This window comes from Chiloscyllium plagiosum, chromosome 10 (assembly GCF_004010195.1).
Source record: "Chiloscyllium plagiosum isolate BGI_BamShark_2017 chromosome 10, ASM401019v2, whole genome shotgun sequence".
NCBI lineage: Eukaryota > Metazoa > Chordata > Chondrichthyes > Orectolobiformes > Hemiscylliidae > Chiloscyllium > Chiloscyllium plagiosum.
In genome coordinates, this window is record NC_057719.1 from 83145996 (window position 1) to 83161282 (window position 15287).

The window sequence follows — 15287 nt, forward strand, 5'->3', positions numbered from 1 at the left end:
GTTAGGTTCTTCACTCAGCGAGTTGTAAGTTCATGGAATGCCCTGCCAGTAGCAGTGGTGGACTCTCCCTCTTTATGGGCATTTAAGCGGGCATTGGATAGGTATATGGAGGATAGTGGGTTAGTATAGGTTAGGTGGGCTTGGATCGGCGCAACATCGAGGGCCAAAGGGCCTGTACTGCGCTGTATTCTTCTATGTTCTATGTCACACAGTTTGACCCTTATGTACAATGCAGCAGGTGCCTCCTACCTGGGGTCAGCATGGCGCTGCAGGTGAAGCTTCAGATACCACAGGAAGTGATGCTGGGGAAGGAAAAGAGCAACGCACAGAGCCAGGAGCTGCCAGCACTGCAGGGAGAGTAAAACGCCACAGTTAGAAGTTTTCACTTTGTATTTTAAGTGATCAATACTGGTTCAAGTGATTCTGCCACAGACTGCCCACAAAGGCACTCACAGCAGAGATAGCAAGCCAGCCAGTACACCAAGTACAAATGCAAATCTCCTGTTTATCATAAAATTAATAAAATTGCATGCACAGACTTTTGCATTTACAAATTACCCAACAGATACAGCCACAGAGAAAATGTTTGTTCATTAACAAGCCAGTGTGTTACCTTTAGTCAGTTTCCTTTTCAGTTTCTGCACGTTGCATAAAATAAACCCTTTAAATCATACAAGTCTCTTAACAGTGCATGCACACATTGTCATTGGCTATTTGTTTGGTATCTGCTCGTTTTGAGGGCATTGGTCTCCCTCCAGGAGTGTCATTCACATGGAGAGTGCTGGTGATGTGGTAAAATGGTGCTGTTGATCCATTTCCATTTTTCTGTGGCTGATGGGCATTCTGTAATCTGGGCCAGTGGTACAGTTTCACTAGTTGTACCATGATGTCTATGGTTGCAAAGATATACCTGGTCATTTGTTTAGTTGAGGTGATAACAGCTCAAAACAGGTTCCGAATTGCTATTCGGACTGGCTTTTGACGAGAATGTTGAATGTTTGCACTCTGACTGGCTCTCTAGTGCTCACCTCTGGCAATGACTTAGCCATTTTATCAAAGTGAAATTTGGCCGCCATTGAGACTTTTCGCCCATGTCTCACGTCCATTACTTCAGGCTTCGGTGGCAGTTTCACGACTGGGAGAATGTTCTGGGTGTGGTGTGACATTCCTCTGTAGCTTGCTGAGCTTAGTGTTTATAGAGTCATAAGGTTGTACAGCACGGAAACAGACCTTTAAACTCATCCATGTTGACCAGATATTCTAAATTAATCTAGTCCCATTTGCCAGCACTTGGGCCATATCCCTCTAAACCCTCCATATTCACGTAATTATCCAGATGCCTTTAAATGTTGCAAATGCACCAGCCTCCACCACTTCCTCTGGCAGCTCATTCCATACACGCTCTTGTCTCCCTCAGTCTCAAGATAATTCCTTAATGGCTTGCACTTAGGCATCTCTTGTCTCATCTATTTACTCAATTCCTTTCTGACAAGATGCATCTTGGACTACCACTTCATCTGTGTCCGCCCTAAACTCTTTGATAGCAACAAGTGTGTTCTTGGTACTTTCAGGCCAACGTTTCCTCACTCCTCCCTGCAGTATTTGATGTGTGACATCATGCTGTACTGTCTGCTTGATTTCAGCAAGTCAGTTATCTTTCCCATTCTGCTAAACTGACACCTTACAGAATGTGGAGCTGCTGCTTTCACTGCATTCTGGGAGATGTCACACTCCCTTGTAGTGGTCAAAAAAAAACATTCACCAGAGGGTGGACAAAGTTAAAAATCACACAACACCAGGTTAGAGTCTAACAGGTTTATTGGAAGCACTAGCTTTCGGAGCACTGCGCACAACCACCTGATGAAGCAGCGTCGCTCCGAAAGCTAGTGCTTCCAAATAAACCTGTTGGACTATAACCTGATGTTGTGCGATTTATAACTTTGTACAGCCCAGTCCAACACTGGCATCTCCAAATCATGACTACCAGAGGGAGTGCTATTCCCAACACCAATGTCTACAATGTATGTTTGTTACCACTGCTTTTCCTTCACATCCAGATGGAAACAAAATTGCATTCCTTGCAGACACTTGGAACAGATAGAGGCGGTTTCAGGAAGTGGCTTATAGGTGAACAACGCTGTCGCTTTGTCTCTCCCAAAGGAATGGTGCTCAAAATAGTCACAAGCAAAGACAATGGCCAGGCGCTCTTTTGTCATCTGAGCATTGTTCAGTTTGCATGAAAGGTCTGGATGCAAAAAGGATTGCTGCCACAGATTGCTCCCTGGCATCACACCACAGGGTGATTTAGCACGGACGTACCGCAGCACTGACACGGCCATGACTAGCTGTTTAATGTAAAGTGAAAGCTGCTTATTGTTCTGTGCCCCATACCATGGAACATCTTTTGCACTGAGCTTGTGTACAGGTTCATACCCTCTGATGACAATTACACAAGAGCTTTGCTAAGTCATTCATAAATCCAACAAATCATTGCCTTGCTTTCACCTCCTTTGGTTGCTGCACCTCTGCTTCAGCTCTCACCTCGTTAGGATCTGGACAAAGTCTTTCCGCTGTCAGTAAGGGACCTGTGTGTTTGACTTCAGGCATCTGATTCAACTTGACTCACCACATAAACACTGGCTACAAGAGCAGGTCAGAAGCTAGGAATACCGTAGTGAGTAACCTCCTGACTCCCGAAAACCTGACCACCATCTACAAGGCACAAGTCAGGAGTGTGATGGAATACTCCCCAGTTGCCTGGATGGGTGCAGCTCCAACAACACTCAAGCAGCTTGATACCATCCAGGATAAAGCAACCTGATTGATTGGCACCACATCCACTTCCTTCACCACTGACGCTCAGTAGCAGCAGTGTGTACTATCTACAAGATGCCCTGCAGAAATTCACCAAAGTTCCTCAGACAGCACATTCCAAACCCATAACCACTTCCATCCAGAAGAACAAGGGCAGCAGATACATGGGAACACCACCACTTTCAAATTCCCCTCCAAGCCACTTATCATCCTGACTTGGAAATATATCACCGTTCCCTCACTGTTGCTGGGTCACAATCCTGGAATTCCCTCCCTAAGGGCATTGTGGGACAACCCACAGCAGGTGCACTGCAGCAGTTCAAGATGGCCGCTCACCACCGCCTTCTCGAGGGGCAACTAGGGATGGGCAATAAATGCTGACTCCGCCAGCATTGCCCACATCCCATAGATGAACAAGAACCAAAATCTTCACTTGCACTTGTCTCTTGCTGAGCTCAGGTTCATCCCGGAAGTTCTCTCTAGCCTCACATGAGAATCTGATCATACTTTGCAATGGCTTTTTTCATTGTGTCTCCACCTCCCAGGCCAGCAGATCATGCACCATAGCTTACACTCTAGGAAGATCACCTTGTAGAGTCGGCGATGATTTTTCTGAAGCGTGAAAACTGTCAAAAGGCATTTGCAACCACCGAGATCGCCCACTTGGTACCGATAACGTAGTTAGAATACTGCTGTTTGCAACTTAATGTTACAGCAGAGGGAGTGCTACTCTCAACACCTATTGTGGCAAATAGGAATTAAATGGCCAGTTGTCAGTCAGGAATACCATGCGAAAAATAAATGAATAGTGAGTCCAAAGTCTACATACTGACTGAACCCTGAAATATTCCATTATGTGCTGGTTACCTGTATCAGGGAGAAGTTGTGAGGTTGCCTATGGCTGGTCTGTTTGATGAACTGACAGTAGATCTCATTCTGTAGCTCCGTGTGAGTCAGGCAAACCTGCAGTGCATTCTGTGCCAGTGATACATGGTAGTCAATCGAAGGTGCCTCAACCAGCACATTGATGAACAGTTGACATGACTGTGGGGACAGAATACGGTGAGGCAGCCATTGATTAATACAGCAAGTTGTCCGCACCAACTAGGGACACTCACAAAGTGGTGAAAGGCTTAATTAGGGAGGTGGGTTAACACAGAACTCCACAGAATACACAGCTACAAAAAAAGACCAACCTGCCCAACTATTTAATGCCAGTATTGATGGTAGGGACAGCCACCCTCACACCCCTCTTTATCGAACCCCATCAGCATCTCCTCCTTCTCCTTTCTCCCCATGTGCTGATCTAGCTCCCTCCAAATGCCATCACCTCACTAATCCACATGCAGCGAGTTCCATCTTCTCATTGCTGTCTCAGCAAAGAGGTTTCCCCTGATTTCTTACACACACAATTTCACACACAGAGAGGCACACATACATAGACAATTCCACACATACGAGGATAATTTTGCGCATGCACACACACACACACAGAGGTGCACAGACATGGACCATTTCACACATACAAGGACAACTTCACACACATACACATACACAGAGGCACACATGCATAGACAATTTCACACATACGTAGATAATTTCACATGCACACACACAGACACACATACACATGGATAATGTCTCTCTCACACACACACACACACCCCGACAATTTCACACACAGAGGCACACATACATGGTTAATTTCACTCATATACACACACACACAGGCACATGGACAATTCCACACACACACATACACATGGACAATTTCAAACATACTTGGACAATTTCACATACACAGGCAGACATAAACACAGACAATTTCACTCACACACACACATGCTCAAGGTCTACTTTTTCAAATCCCATCAAAAATACAGAAACTCTTAAAGGAAGATAGAGAGGGTGGGAGGGGTGAGACGTAAACAGGGGGTGACAGAAAAAATACCAGATTTTAGGGCCAAGATGCACAAGGTAAAGGTGAAGTGAAGGGAGCGATGGTGGGGTGAAGAAGAGAAGCAGAAAGGCTGACATTGGAGGAATTAGCAGTAATACGAGTGAAAGAGTTCAGAACCAGGGAGATTTTCCCTATGAAGGGATATGAATACAGAGTGAGGATTTTCAATGGATGCTGTTTGGGCATCAAGAGCCAATACAGGTCAGGCGTGATAGAATCAGAATCCTGACAGTGTGGGAGCAGGCCACTCGGCCCATTTGAGTCCACACTGACCCTCTGAAGAGCAGCCCCACCCTATCCCTGTAACCTTGCCTATCCTATGGTTAATCTACCTAGCCTGCACATCTTTGGACTGTGGGAGTAAACCAGAGCACCTGGAGGTAACCCACGCAGACACTGGGAGAATGTGCAAACTCCACACAGACAGTCCCCGAGGCAGGAATTGAACGTGGGACCCTGGCGCTGTGTGGCAGCAGTGCTAACCACTGAGCCACCGTGCTGCCTGTGATAGGTGAGCAGCATAATCACAGAAAACTAAGAACAATGTATTAACGCGGATCACAGAGTGAGTAGGCAACCCTCCGCACAACGAAAGCACACTAACTGTTCATGTCCACTCTCGAGTCCATGCCAAAGGTGCGTGAGTTTTTACCTTGAACAGTTTGAGTGCCTCAGTCTGCAGAGCTTCGGAAGGGAGTGTGGTGAGGGCATTCACTATTCCATCCTTACTGCAGCACAGCACCGGGTGCTTCCAGATCACAGAGTCTAGGTGTAAAAAGACACATCACATCTCTCACATGGCCATCAATGGATACCTCAACACCCACAAGCCAGAGAACGCATAAAAAAACCCCCACAAAAACTACAAGTGAAAAGCAGAAAACTCCTGCTGTCACTCAGGAACTGCGTTTGTAGTCTTTGGTTTCACGTACTCGCCCAGCCCCCCGCCTCCCTGTGGCGGATATCGGCACAAGGTTTTACCTTGCTCCAGACCCCTCAACCATCTCTTCGACAGGCAACCTGACTGTTAATACTCTGAGTCTGAGCTCATCAATGGCATAACAACTGCAAAGGACACTCAAACCGGACAGATCGAACAGTGTGAGTCAGACAAAGAGGGCTAGTCCCCCTGCTCCACTGTCAGGGAGAGAATCTGAAAACCAACATCGAGATATCTTCCGCCTTGGACGCAGCTCAGGGACCAGGGGCCTCTGCCATGTTTGCGCCAAAACAAACATTCGCTGAGGAGATGACAACCTGCTGGATGTTCTGGTACGATGAGAATCTGATCAGAGTTAAATATCTTGGAATAGAAAGCAAGCAGGAGGAGGAATAAGTGACATCAGGAAACTCCAACCAACTAAAGATCCACTTTGGGGTTTCTTTTTATTCATTGACAGTACGAGGGCATCACTGACCAGGCTGGCACTTACTGCCCATCACTAATTGCCCAGAGGGCAGTGAGTAGTCAACCATTATTGCTGTGGGTCTGGAGTCACATGTAGGCCAGGCTGGGTAAGGATGGCAGATTTCAACATTATCCAAATTCCACGTGTTCACAGGTCAGTATGGGTGTCATAAGTTTATTGCTTGTAGTTGAGCAAGTGGCCCTTGAGGCTTGCCATTCTCAGGATTATTTCCCAATATTTGTTTGGCACCAAACAACAGAAATGTCTTTCAGTCAGCCTCAACACCTTATAGGTATGGCCCTACATTCTCAGCACTATCATCAAACCCCTTTGATCAATGTAAATACAGGAGCAAAACGGGAAACAGGGCTGGCATAAGGTCAGTGATCATGGAATGGAATGGCTCAGCAGGATCCAGGGGCTGAATGGTCTCCACCTGTTTGATAGAAATAACAGAACCCCGCCAGGGCTTATAGAGACTACGCAGCTCTACGAAACGTTTGCAACAAAAACTTCCAGCTCGGCGAACAGAACCACAACAACGAGCACCCGAGCTACAAATCTTCGCACAAACTTTGAACTTATTGAATCATTTCAGAATGATAGAAGTCTCAATGCAACGGGCCTACATGGGGTTGTCAGTAAACGAAACTCCGGTCACACCATTCAATGGACTTAGATCCCACAAGGACAGCTCTCTGGTCTCATACTCACTTGGCTCCCCATCAATGTCCAGCAGTTTCCCAATGAGCTGCTCATACTCAGTTCCCACTTTCGACTGACTGCTCCCAGCTGCCACAGTCAAATGGTACAGCCAGGTATCCTGTGGAGGAGGAAGACGACGGGCAGGTGAGTGAGTTTGTATTTTACAAATATATTTTGTTCCTTCACGTCTTTATATACATACATAGTCACGAGAGCAGTTCGATTCTGTACAGTCTTTACATTTGGGGACTAACAAACCCAAGGCATTTTGTACTCATACAAGACTATATTTACACATGTATTTGACACATTGGGAAGGTCCAATTACTGAACGGACCCTTACTTCAGCAGGAAGACCTCAGACGGTGGTCTTTCCCCACTGTGCCTTGGTAGCAGCTGCTCCCAGCTTCAGTGCGCCCCTCAGCACATAGTCCTGGACCTTGGAATATGCCAGTCTGCAACACTCAGAAGGGCTGAAAATGTGTTGCTGGAAAAGCGCAGCAGGTCAGGCAGCATCCAGGGAACAGGAGAATCGACGTTTCGGGCATAAGCCCTTCTTCAGGAAGGGTCAGCTCCTTCCTGTGGAAGGCTCAGCAAGTTCCGGGCAGACCAAAGGGCAATTTTCGCCCAGTTGGTGGTCCTCCAGACACAGTCGATGTTTGTTTCAGTGTCTCCCCCCCCCCCCGCCACCGGGGAACAGAACAGTTGAGCAGAGAGTCCTGCGTCACGGAGCTGCCCCCACCTCCCCCGCAGCCACTTCGAGGGCAGTGTGCAGACGGACAGTCATGAAGGATCTGACAGGCACTGCCCTTCTCACCACCAGCCTCACCAAGATGTGTCTTGGTGCTGCTTGGGAAAGTTCTGGCAATGAGTCAGATGACTTTCAGAGAGCCATGCGACCCCCCCCCCCCCCATCCTTTTCCCACAGGGTCTCGACGACGCTACGTGCTGACCATTTCCTGACGGACCTGCGGCCAGAGGTTGCTTTTCTTTGCAAACTTCTCCCTGAAAACTGGACAGAACCCCCAGGATCAGTGATTCAGAGGCAGGGTATGAGAGAGACATGGAGGAACAGAGGCTCAGGGTGTTGCAGTACTGCATTGGCGTCGGAGTAGGCCCCTTAAGCTGGAGATCGTCCGCTCTGTCCATTTTTTTTCATTTTTCTCTTTGCTTTGTTTTTCTTTCTCTTTCTTTCTCTCTCTCTGCTTCCCTCCATCCGTCAGACGGCGCTGGAGGTGGGGAGTCAAGCTGGCTTGGACTTGATGGACTCTCAGTCTCGAGGTGAAACCCAGGGCAGACTCCCTGCTTTAGAAGGGCTGTAAACGCTGAACTTTTAACTTGATTTCTTTACTTTGCGAATTTATACCCAAGACTTTGTAACTAAGATGGTGCCGGAAATGGCGACTTTGTAAACGCTTCACTGTACTCCTGTGACAACAAAACCTAACTGTGACTGTGTACAGTTCTGGGCGCCACATTACCAAAAGGATGTGGACGCTTTGGAGAGGGTGCAGAGGAGGTTCACCAGGATGTTGCCTGGTATGGAAGGTGCTAGCTATGAAGAGAGGTTGAGTAGGTTAGGTTTGTTTTCACTAGAAAAAAGGAGATTGAGGGGGGACCTGATTGAGGTTTACAAAATCATGAAGGGTATAGACAGGGTGGATAGAGATAAGCTTTTTCCCAAGGTGAAGGATTCAACGAGAGGTCACGCTTTCAAGGTGAGAGGTGGAAAGTTTAAGGGAGATACACGCTGCAAATACTTTACACAGAGGGTGGTGGGCGTTGGGAACGCGTTGCCAGCAGAGGTGGTAGAGGCAGGCACGGTAGATTCATTAAGATGCGTCTGGACTGATGCATGAGTAGGTGGGGAGATACAGATGCTTAGGAATTGACCGACAGGTTTAGACAGTGGATTTGGATCGGCTCAGGCTTGGAGGGCCGAAGGGCCTGTTCCTGGGCTGTAAACTTTCTTTGTTCTTTGTTCTTTGTTCTAACTCTAATTCTATAGGGTCATGGTAGTACTACTAGACTCAATTACAAAGGGATCAAATCTTACCCATCATTGTCATGGAATTTTAAATCAATTTAAAATCCAAGAAATATTCTTTTATAAACACTCATCTCTGTAAAGGTCAGCACAAAGCCCCACGCTGTAATTCAAATATTCAAGGATCTGTGGGACAAGTGCAGGAAATTGGGATTAATGTGTTTTTAGTGGTAGTTTGGTCAGTGCAGACTTGATGGGCCTTTTCTGTGAATCTGATTTATTCAGATCCTTACCCAGGCAAAAGTGAGGACTGCAGATGTTGGAGATTAGAGTCGAGAGTGTGGCGCTGGAAAAGCACAGCCGGTCAGGCAGCATCCGAGGAGCAGGACAGTCGATATTTCAGGCAAAAGTGTTTATCAGGAATCCTTACCCAGTCTGGCCTGTAGGCGATGCTAGCCCCACATCAGCATGAGGTGTCTGACAACTGTGTCAACCAATCCTGATGAAAGGCTTTTGCCTGAAACATTGATTCTCCTGCTCCTCGGATGCTGCCTGACCTGCTGTGCTTTTCCAGCGCCACACTCTCGACTCTAATCTCCAGCATCTGCAGTCCTCACTTTCACCTAACTGTATAAACCAACCAAATAAATGGACTGCAGTAGTTTAGTGAAAGGCATCTGGGGACGGGTAAAAACCAAGCATTTTAGCAATAATATCCACAACCTGAGAGCGATCGGAGGACTGAGAGGATGTAAGCGCGTGGAAGCAATTGAGGGAATAAGTGTACACACACATACACACACAATTTCCGCCCAAAAGATGAAGTCTTTCTTCTCTAGTGGTGAGATCCTTCATGTACGCTTGGTCGACCTCTGCCATCTCACACTGCCCTCGAAGAAGCTGCGGGGAGGGGTTGGGACTGTCACACATCTCCTGCTGAAATGGGTCTTTGTAAAGAAAGAAGCAGTGGTGTTTGACGAGGTTTGTCCCGAGCAGCTCCGTGAGGCAGGACTCTGTGCTCTACGGCCTGTTCCCCTGCACACACACACCGAGACAAACGTCAACTGCGACCGGAGGACCATCAACTTGGTTGTTCTGCCTGAAACGTGTTGGGCCTTCCAGAGCGAGAAGTTGACCCGGACTGACTATTGCAGAGTGGCACATTCCAAGGTCCAGGGCTACGTGCTGAGGGATGGACTAAAGCTCAGGGCAGCTGCCACCAAGGCGCTGTGGGGAAAGACCACCGACTGAGGCCTTCCTGCTGAAGGTAAATGGGGGTCCATTCAGTTATCAGACCGTCCCAATGCCTCAAGTGCACATAAATATCGTCAGGTATAAGAAAGAAATGCCTTTGGTTCATTTGCTGGATACAGTCAAACTCCAATATTTGTTTTTACTTATGCCTCTGTACAGAACTGAGCTGCTTTAGTGACGATGTATGTACGTAAGGATATTTTTATAAATAAAGTATGTTTTTGGAATAAAAAACAATGAATGAATCAGTTCTCTCCACCGGTGCTGACTGGCTGACATTGGGAATCAGAGCTGGCAGAGTCAAGGACAAGGGCGGTGGTACAGCTTGAGGTTGGCAAAGGTCAGGGCACAGGTAGCAATCAGACATGGGGCAGGAGAGGGTAGGGAATGGGTTCAGAAACACAATGGTGATCAGAGCCAGGCCAATCAGGGGCCCGTGCAGACAAGGTTACGATTGGCAGAGCTGGAGGGTCAGGGAAGGAACGTCTTCCTTTGGAAGGAAGCACCAACCACTTTGCCAAGGAATACGTGATGCATAAAAAAAACTTCTTAAAGGACATTTCAAAATATAACTTATATCCTTTGAGCATCTTGCATTCCTAAGTGCTCCAATCCAATGCAACGCCATTGCCCCCATATCTACCGGAGTGGAATTAGGCTGTTCAGCCCATCGTATCTGTTCCACCATTCCATTATGGCTGATATATGTTTCTAAACCCCATCCTCCTGCCTTCTCCCCATAACCTTTGATCCCCTTACCAATTAAGAACCCAACTATCTCTGTCTCAAATACACTCAATGACTTGGCCTGCACAGCCTTCTGCAGCAACGAGTCCCACAGATTCATTACCCTCTAGCTCAAAAATTCCTCCTCATCTCAGTTCCAAAGGGTCGCCCCTTCCCTCTCAGGCCATGCCCTCAGGTCCTAGTCTCTCTTACGAGTGGGAACATCTGCTCCATGTCCACTTTATCCAGGCCTCTCAGTTTTCAGTAAGTTTCAATCAGAACCCCCCCCCCCCCACCCTACCCTCACCTCATCCTTTTAAACTCCTTCCAGTATTGACTCAGACTCCTCAACCACCTCCTCATATGACATATCTTTCGTCTCCAGGATCATTCTTGTAAACCCCTTCTGGACCCCCTCCAACACCAGCACATCCTTCCTCAGATATAGGATCCAGAACTGCTTACAACATTCCAAATGCAGTCTGTCCAGAGACTAATGCAGCTTCAGCAGTACATCTCTGTTTTTGTATTCTAGCCCTCTTGAAATTAATTCTAATATTGCATTTGCCTTCCTAATTGCCAACTGAACCTGCACGTTAGTGTTAAGAGATCCCTAAGCAAGGTCTCCCAAGTCCCTTTGCGCTTTAGAATTCTCAATTTTCTCCTCATTTAGAAAATAGTATACACCTCTATTCTTCCCACCTAAATCCATCCCCTCACACGTTCCCACATTGTATTCCATCTGCCACTTCTTTGCCCACTCTCCTAGCCTGTCCAAGAGCTTCTGCAGCCTCCTCACTTCCTCAACACTACCAGTCCCTCCAGCTACCTTTGTGTCACCTGCAACCTTAGCAACAAAGCCCTCAGTTCCCTCATCCCGATTGTTAATGTATAAAATGAATAGTTGTGGTCTCAACATGGACCCCTGCGGAACTCCACCAGTTACCGGCTGCCATCTTGAAAAAGATCCCTTTATCCTCACTGTCTGCCTTCTGCCAGTCAGCCAACCCTCTGTCCACGCCAATACCTATCCCAGACACTATGGGCTCTTATCTTATTCAAGAGCCTCCTGTCTGGCATCTTGTCAAAGGCTTTCTGGAAATCCAAATAGATCACATTCACTGGCTGTCCTTTGTCTAAGTTGGTCATTACTTCCTCCAAGAATTCTAAAGGTTTGTCAGGCATGATCTCCCCTTGATGAAGCCAAGCTGACTACTACACGTTTCTAAGTGCTCCGCAATTTCATCCTTAATACTGGACTCTAAAGTCTTACCAACAAATGAGGTCAAGTTAACCGACTTAGAATTTCCTGTCTTCTGCCTCTCTCCTGTCTTAAACAGAGCTGTTACATTAGCCATTTTCCAGTCCTCTGACTCTAGTGATTAGATTAGATTAGATTACTTACAGTGTGGAAACAGGCCCTTCGGCCCAACAAGTCCACACCGACCCGCCGAAGCGCAACCCACCCAGACCCATTCTCCTACATTTACCCCTTCACCCAACACTACGGGCAATTGAGCATGACCAATTCACCTAAACCTGCACATTTTTGGATTGTGGGAGGAAACCGGAGCACCCGGAGGAAACCCACGCAGACACGGGGAGAATGTGCAAACTCCACACAGAGTCACCTGAGGTGGGAACTGAACCCGGGTCTCTGGCACTGTGAGATCTGAGAAAGAATATTTTTTCACTTGAAGGATGGTATAAAATGCCTGATTCTTGAAGATCACCACCACAATCCCCTGGGCCATCTCCTTCAGTTCTCTAGGGTGTAGTCCATCTGGTCTGGGTGATTTATCCACCTTCAGATCTTTCAGCTTTGACCTTCTTGGTGTTGGCCACTACACTCACCTCAGTCCCCTGACTATCTTGAAGTTCTGGTATGCCGCTGATGTCCTCCACTGTGAAGACTGTTACAAAGTGCCAATTCAGATCGCTCTCTGCTGTTTCTATCTACCCAACTACTACTTTTATAACCTCATTTTCCAATAGTCCATTAGGTATTTTAAAAAAAAATCTCTTTCAATCTTCTTTTATATTACTAGCCAGCTTACTCTCAAGTTTCACCTTCTCCCCCCCAGCCCCTTATTGCCTTATCAACACTCGTGATATTTACCATATACATTCAGTGTATGATTTACCAGCCCCTCAGAAAGACATCCAACAATGGACTTTCCCAGTTGTGTCTTTGGGAGGCACTGCCATAGTTTTAGTGGGTCCTTTAGCACCCGGTCCTGGACTAGACACTTTACACTTTCAAACATGTATACTCACTGGGACGCCGCGGCGGACGGGGGGGGCACTACAATAAAGCAATCCGAACACAATTCACTGCTTCTCCTGGACCTATGGTCTGGTGGAACACTGTTTATCAACCAGAACTATACCTTTACATTTCGGTTAGATTTGGGAGTAACTTATCGAATGCTGGTTGCCTACTCCGATCAGACATATTCCTGACAGGTCATCACTTGTGAATACTCTGCAACGCCCCAACCGCCCAATTCTCTTGCCAATGGATCTCCCATCAACCCTTGCCTTTCTGGTGCCAATTAGAGGTGGACTCCGTAACCCGATTGGATGATGCTTGACACAGTTGTGTTTCCCACAACCAATGTCTTAATCATTCATTAACAAACATCTTCAAAGAGGTTTGAAAGGGCATTTCTTTTTTTTCTCCTGGTTTCCTCCAAGGAGAGATTAGTCCTTAATTCCTGAAGAATGCTGGGAAATCCTGAAGGGGTGCCAGCCCTGCAGGAGGCCATAAGACAGGGAGGTCATTTTGCTCCCTGAACCTGCTCTGTTCTTCACTAAGATCATGGTCAATCACAACTCCTACATCCTGACTGATCCCCATCCCCTTTAACTCCCATAAAACTATAACTCTTGTCTTCCTTAATTCAAAGGCCCATCCTCCTCTCCATTCTGGAAAGAGAATTCTACCGACTAATGGCCATCAGAGGAAAGGACTCTTCATCTTCATCTTAAAATGGAGACCTCTTATTTTTAAGCCTTGCTCTCCCTACTTCTTGTCTCCCTGACAACAGAAAGCAACCTCCTAGTTTCTACACAATTGAGACACCCTCAGGATCTTACGTTTCAAAAATCATTCGACTGAACTCCAAAGGGTAAAGGCCCAAGCTCTTTAACCTTTCCCTTCAAAAATCCTGATAAAGGGCTAAGCCCGAAACATCGACTCTCCTGCTCCTCAGATGCTCCCTGACCTGCTGTGTTTTTCCAGTACCACACTTCATCCACTCTGACTTCTCCAGCATCTGCAGTCCTCACTATGTCCTAATTGCTGCAAACCTTTCTTCATAAGATCAGTCCATTGTCCCAGAGATAGAACTGAATCGTCTCTGAAGTGCTTCCAATGCAATTATACCCTTTTGAAACGAGACCAAAACTGTACACAGATTTCCAGTCTCTGGACCCAGTACAATGTCCCTGATTTTGAATTCCATTATCCGTGAGACAACTGACATACACTCACTTGTACCTTGCAGGGTAACATTTTGCCATTCATGAACCACTACACCCAGATCCCTCTGTACCTCAGAGTTGAGTGATCTCTCTCTTTCTAAATTCTATTCTTCCTGCTGAAGGGAAGAATTTCACATTTTCCCACATTAAACTCCCTCTGCCAAGCTATGCATGACCCTGAGCAGAATCTCAACCTCTTCCTGATAACTACCTTTTCCTCCCCATCATGGTGTCATTGATACCGAACTATGTACACCGGTGTGCACTGTACTCCACCGTCTGCACTGATGGGTACTCCATCGAGGTAGATATCTTCAGCCCAATGGTAATCACAACACTTGGCAGATGTTCCATTCATTTTGCCCCACCCTTTCCTGAATTTTTTCAGGAAGGGTTAGAGTCATACAGCATGGAAACAGACTGTTCGGTCCAACCAATACATGCCGACCAGAATCCCAAACCAAACTATTCCCACCTGCCTGCTCCTGGCCCATATCCCTCCAAACTTTTCCTATTCATGTACTTATCCAAATGTCTTTTGAACATTGTAACTGTTCCTGCGTCCACCATGTCCTCTGGAAGTTGGTTCCGCACACAAACCACTCTCTGTGTTAAAAAAAAATGCCCCTCACGTCTTTTTACAATCTTTCCCCTCTCACCTTAAAAATATGACCCCTAGTCTTGAAATCGCCCACCTTAGGGAAAAGACACCTTATCTATACCCCTCATGATTTTATAAACTATAAGGTTAACTCTCATCCTCCTAGGCTGCAGGGAGAAAAGTCCCAGTTTATCCAGCCTATTTTTATATCTCAAACCCTCCATTCCCAGTAACATCCTGGTAAATCTCTTCTGATCCCTCTCCAGCTTAATAATAACCTTCCTATGACTGGAACTGAATGCAGTATTCCAGAAGAGGCCTCACCAATGTCCTGTTCAACCTCAG

The 15287-nt window shown here is 46.7% G+C and overlaps 1 protein-coding gene across 3 annotated transcripts in view; it reads right to left on the reverse strand.

The window, feature by feature from the left end:
* plekhh1 (pleckstrin homology domain containing, family H (with MyTH4 domain) member 1) overlaps window positions 1-15287 on the reverse strand; it is a 123928-nt gene that overhangs the window by 34691 nt on the left and 73950 nt on the right. For all 3 annotated transcript variants that reach the window (XM_043698223.1, XM_043698222.1, XM_043698224.1), the window contains exons 16-19: window positions 6898-7006; window positions 5427-5539; window positions 3682-3858; window positions 250-347 (exon numbers count right to left, since the gene is read on the reverse strand). In XM_043698223.1, the coding sequence (XP_043554158.1) occupies window positions 250-347; window positions 3682-3858; window positions 5427-5539; window positions 6898-7006 (497 nt within the window). The remainder of the gene's footprint in view (window positions 1-249; window positions 348-3681; window positions 3859-5426; window positions 5540-6897; window positions 7007-15287) is intronic.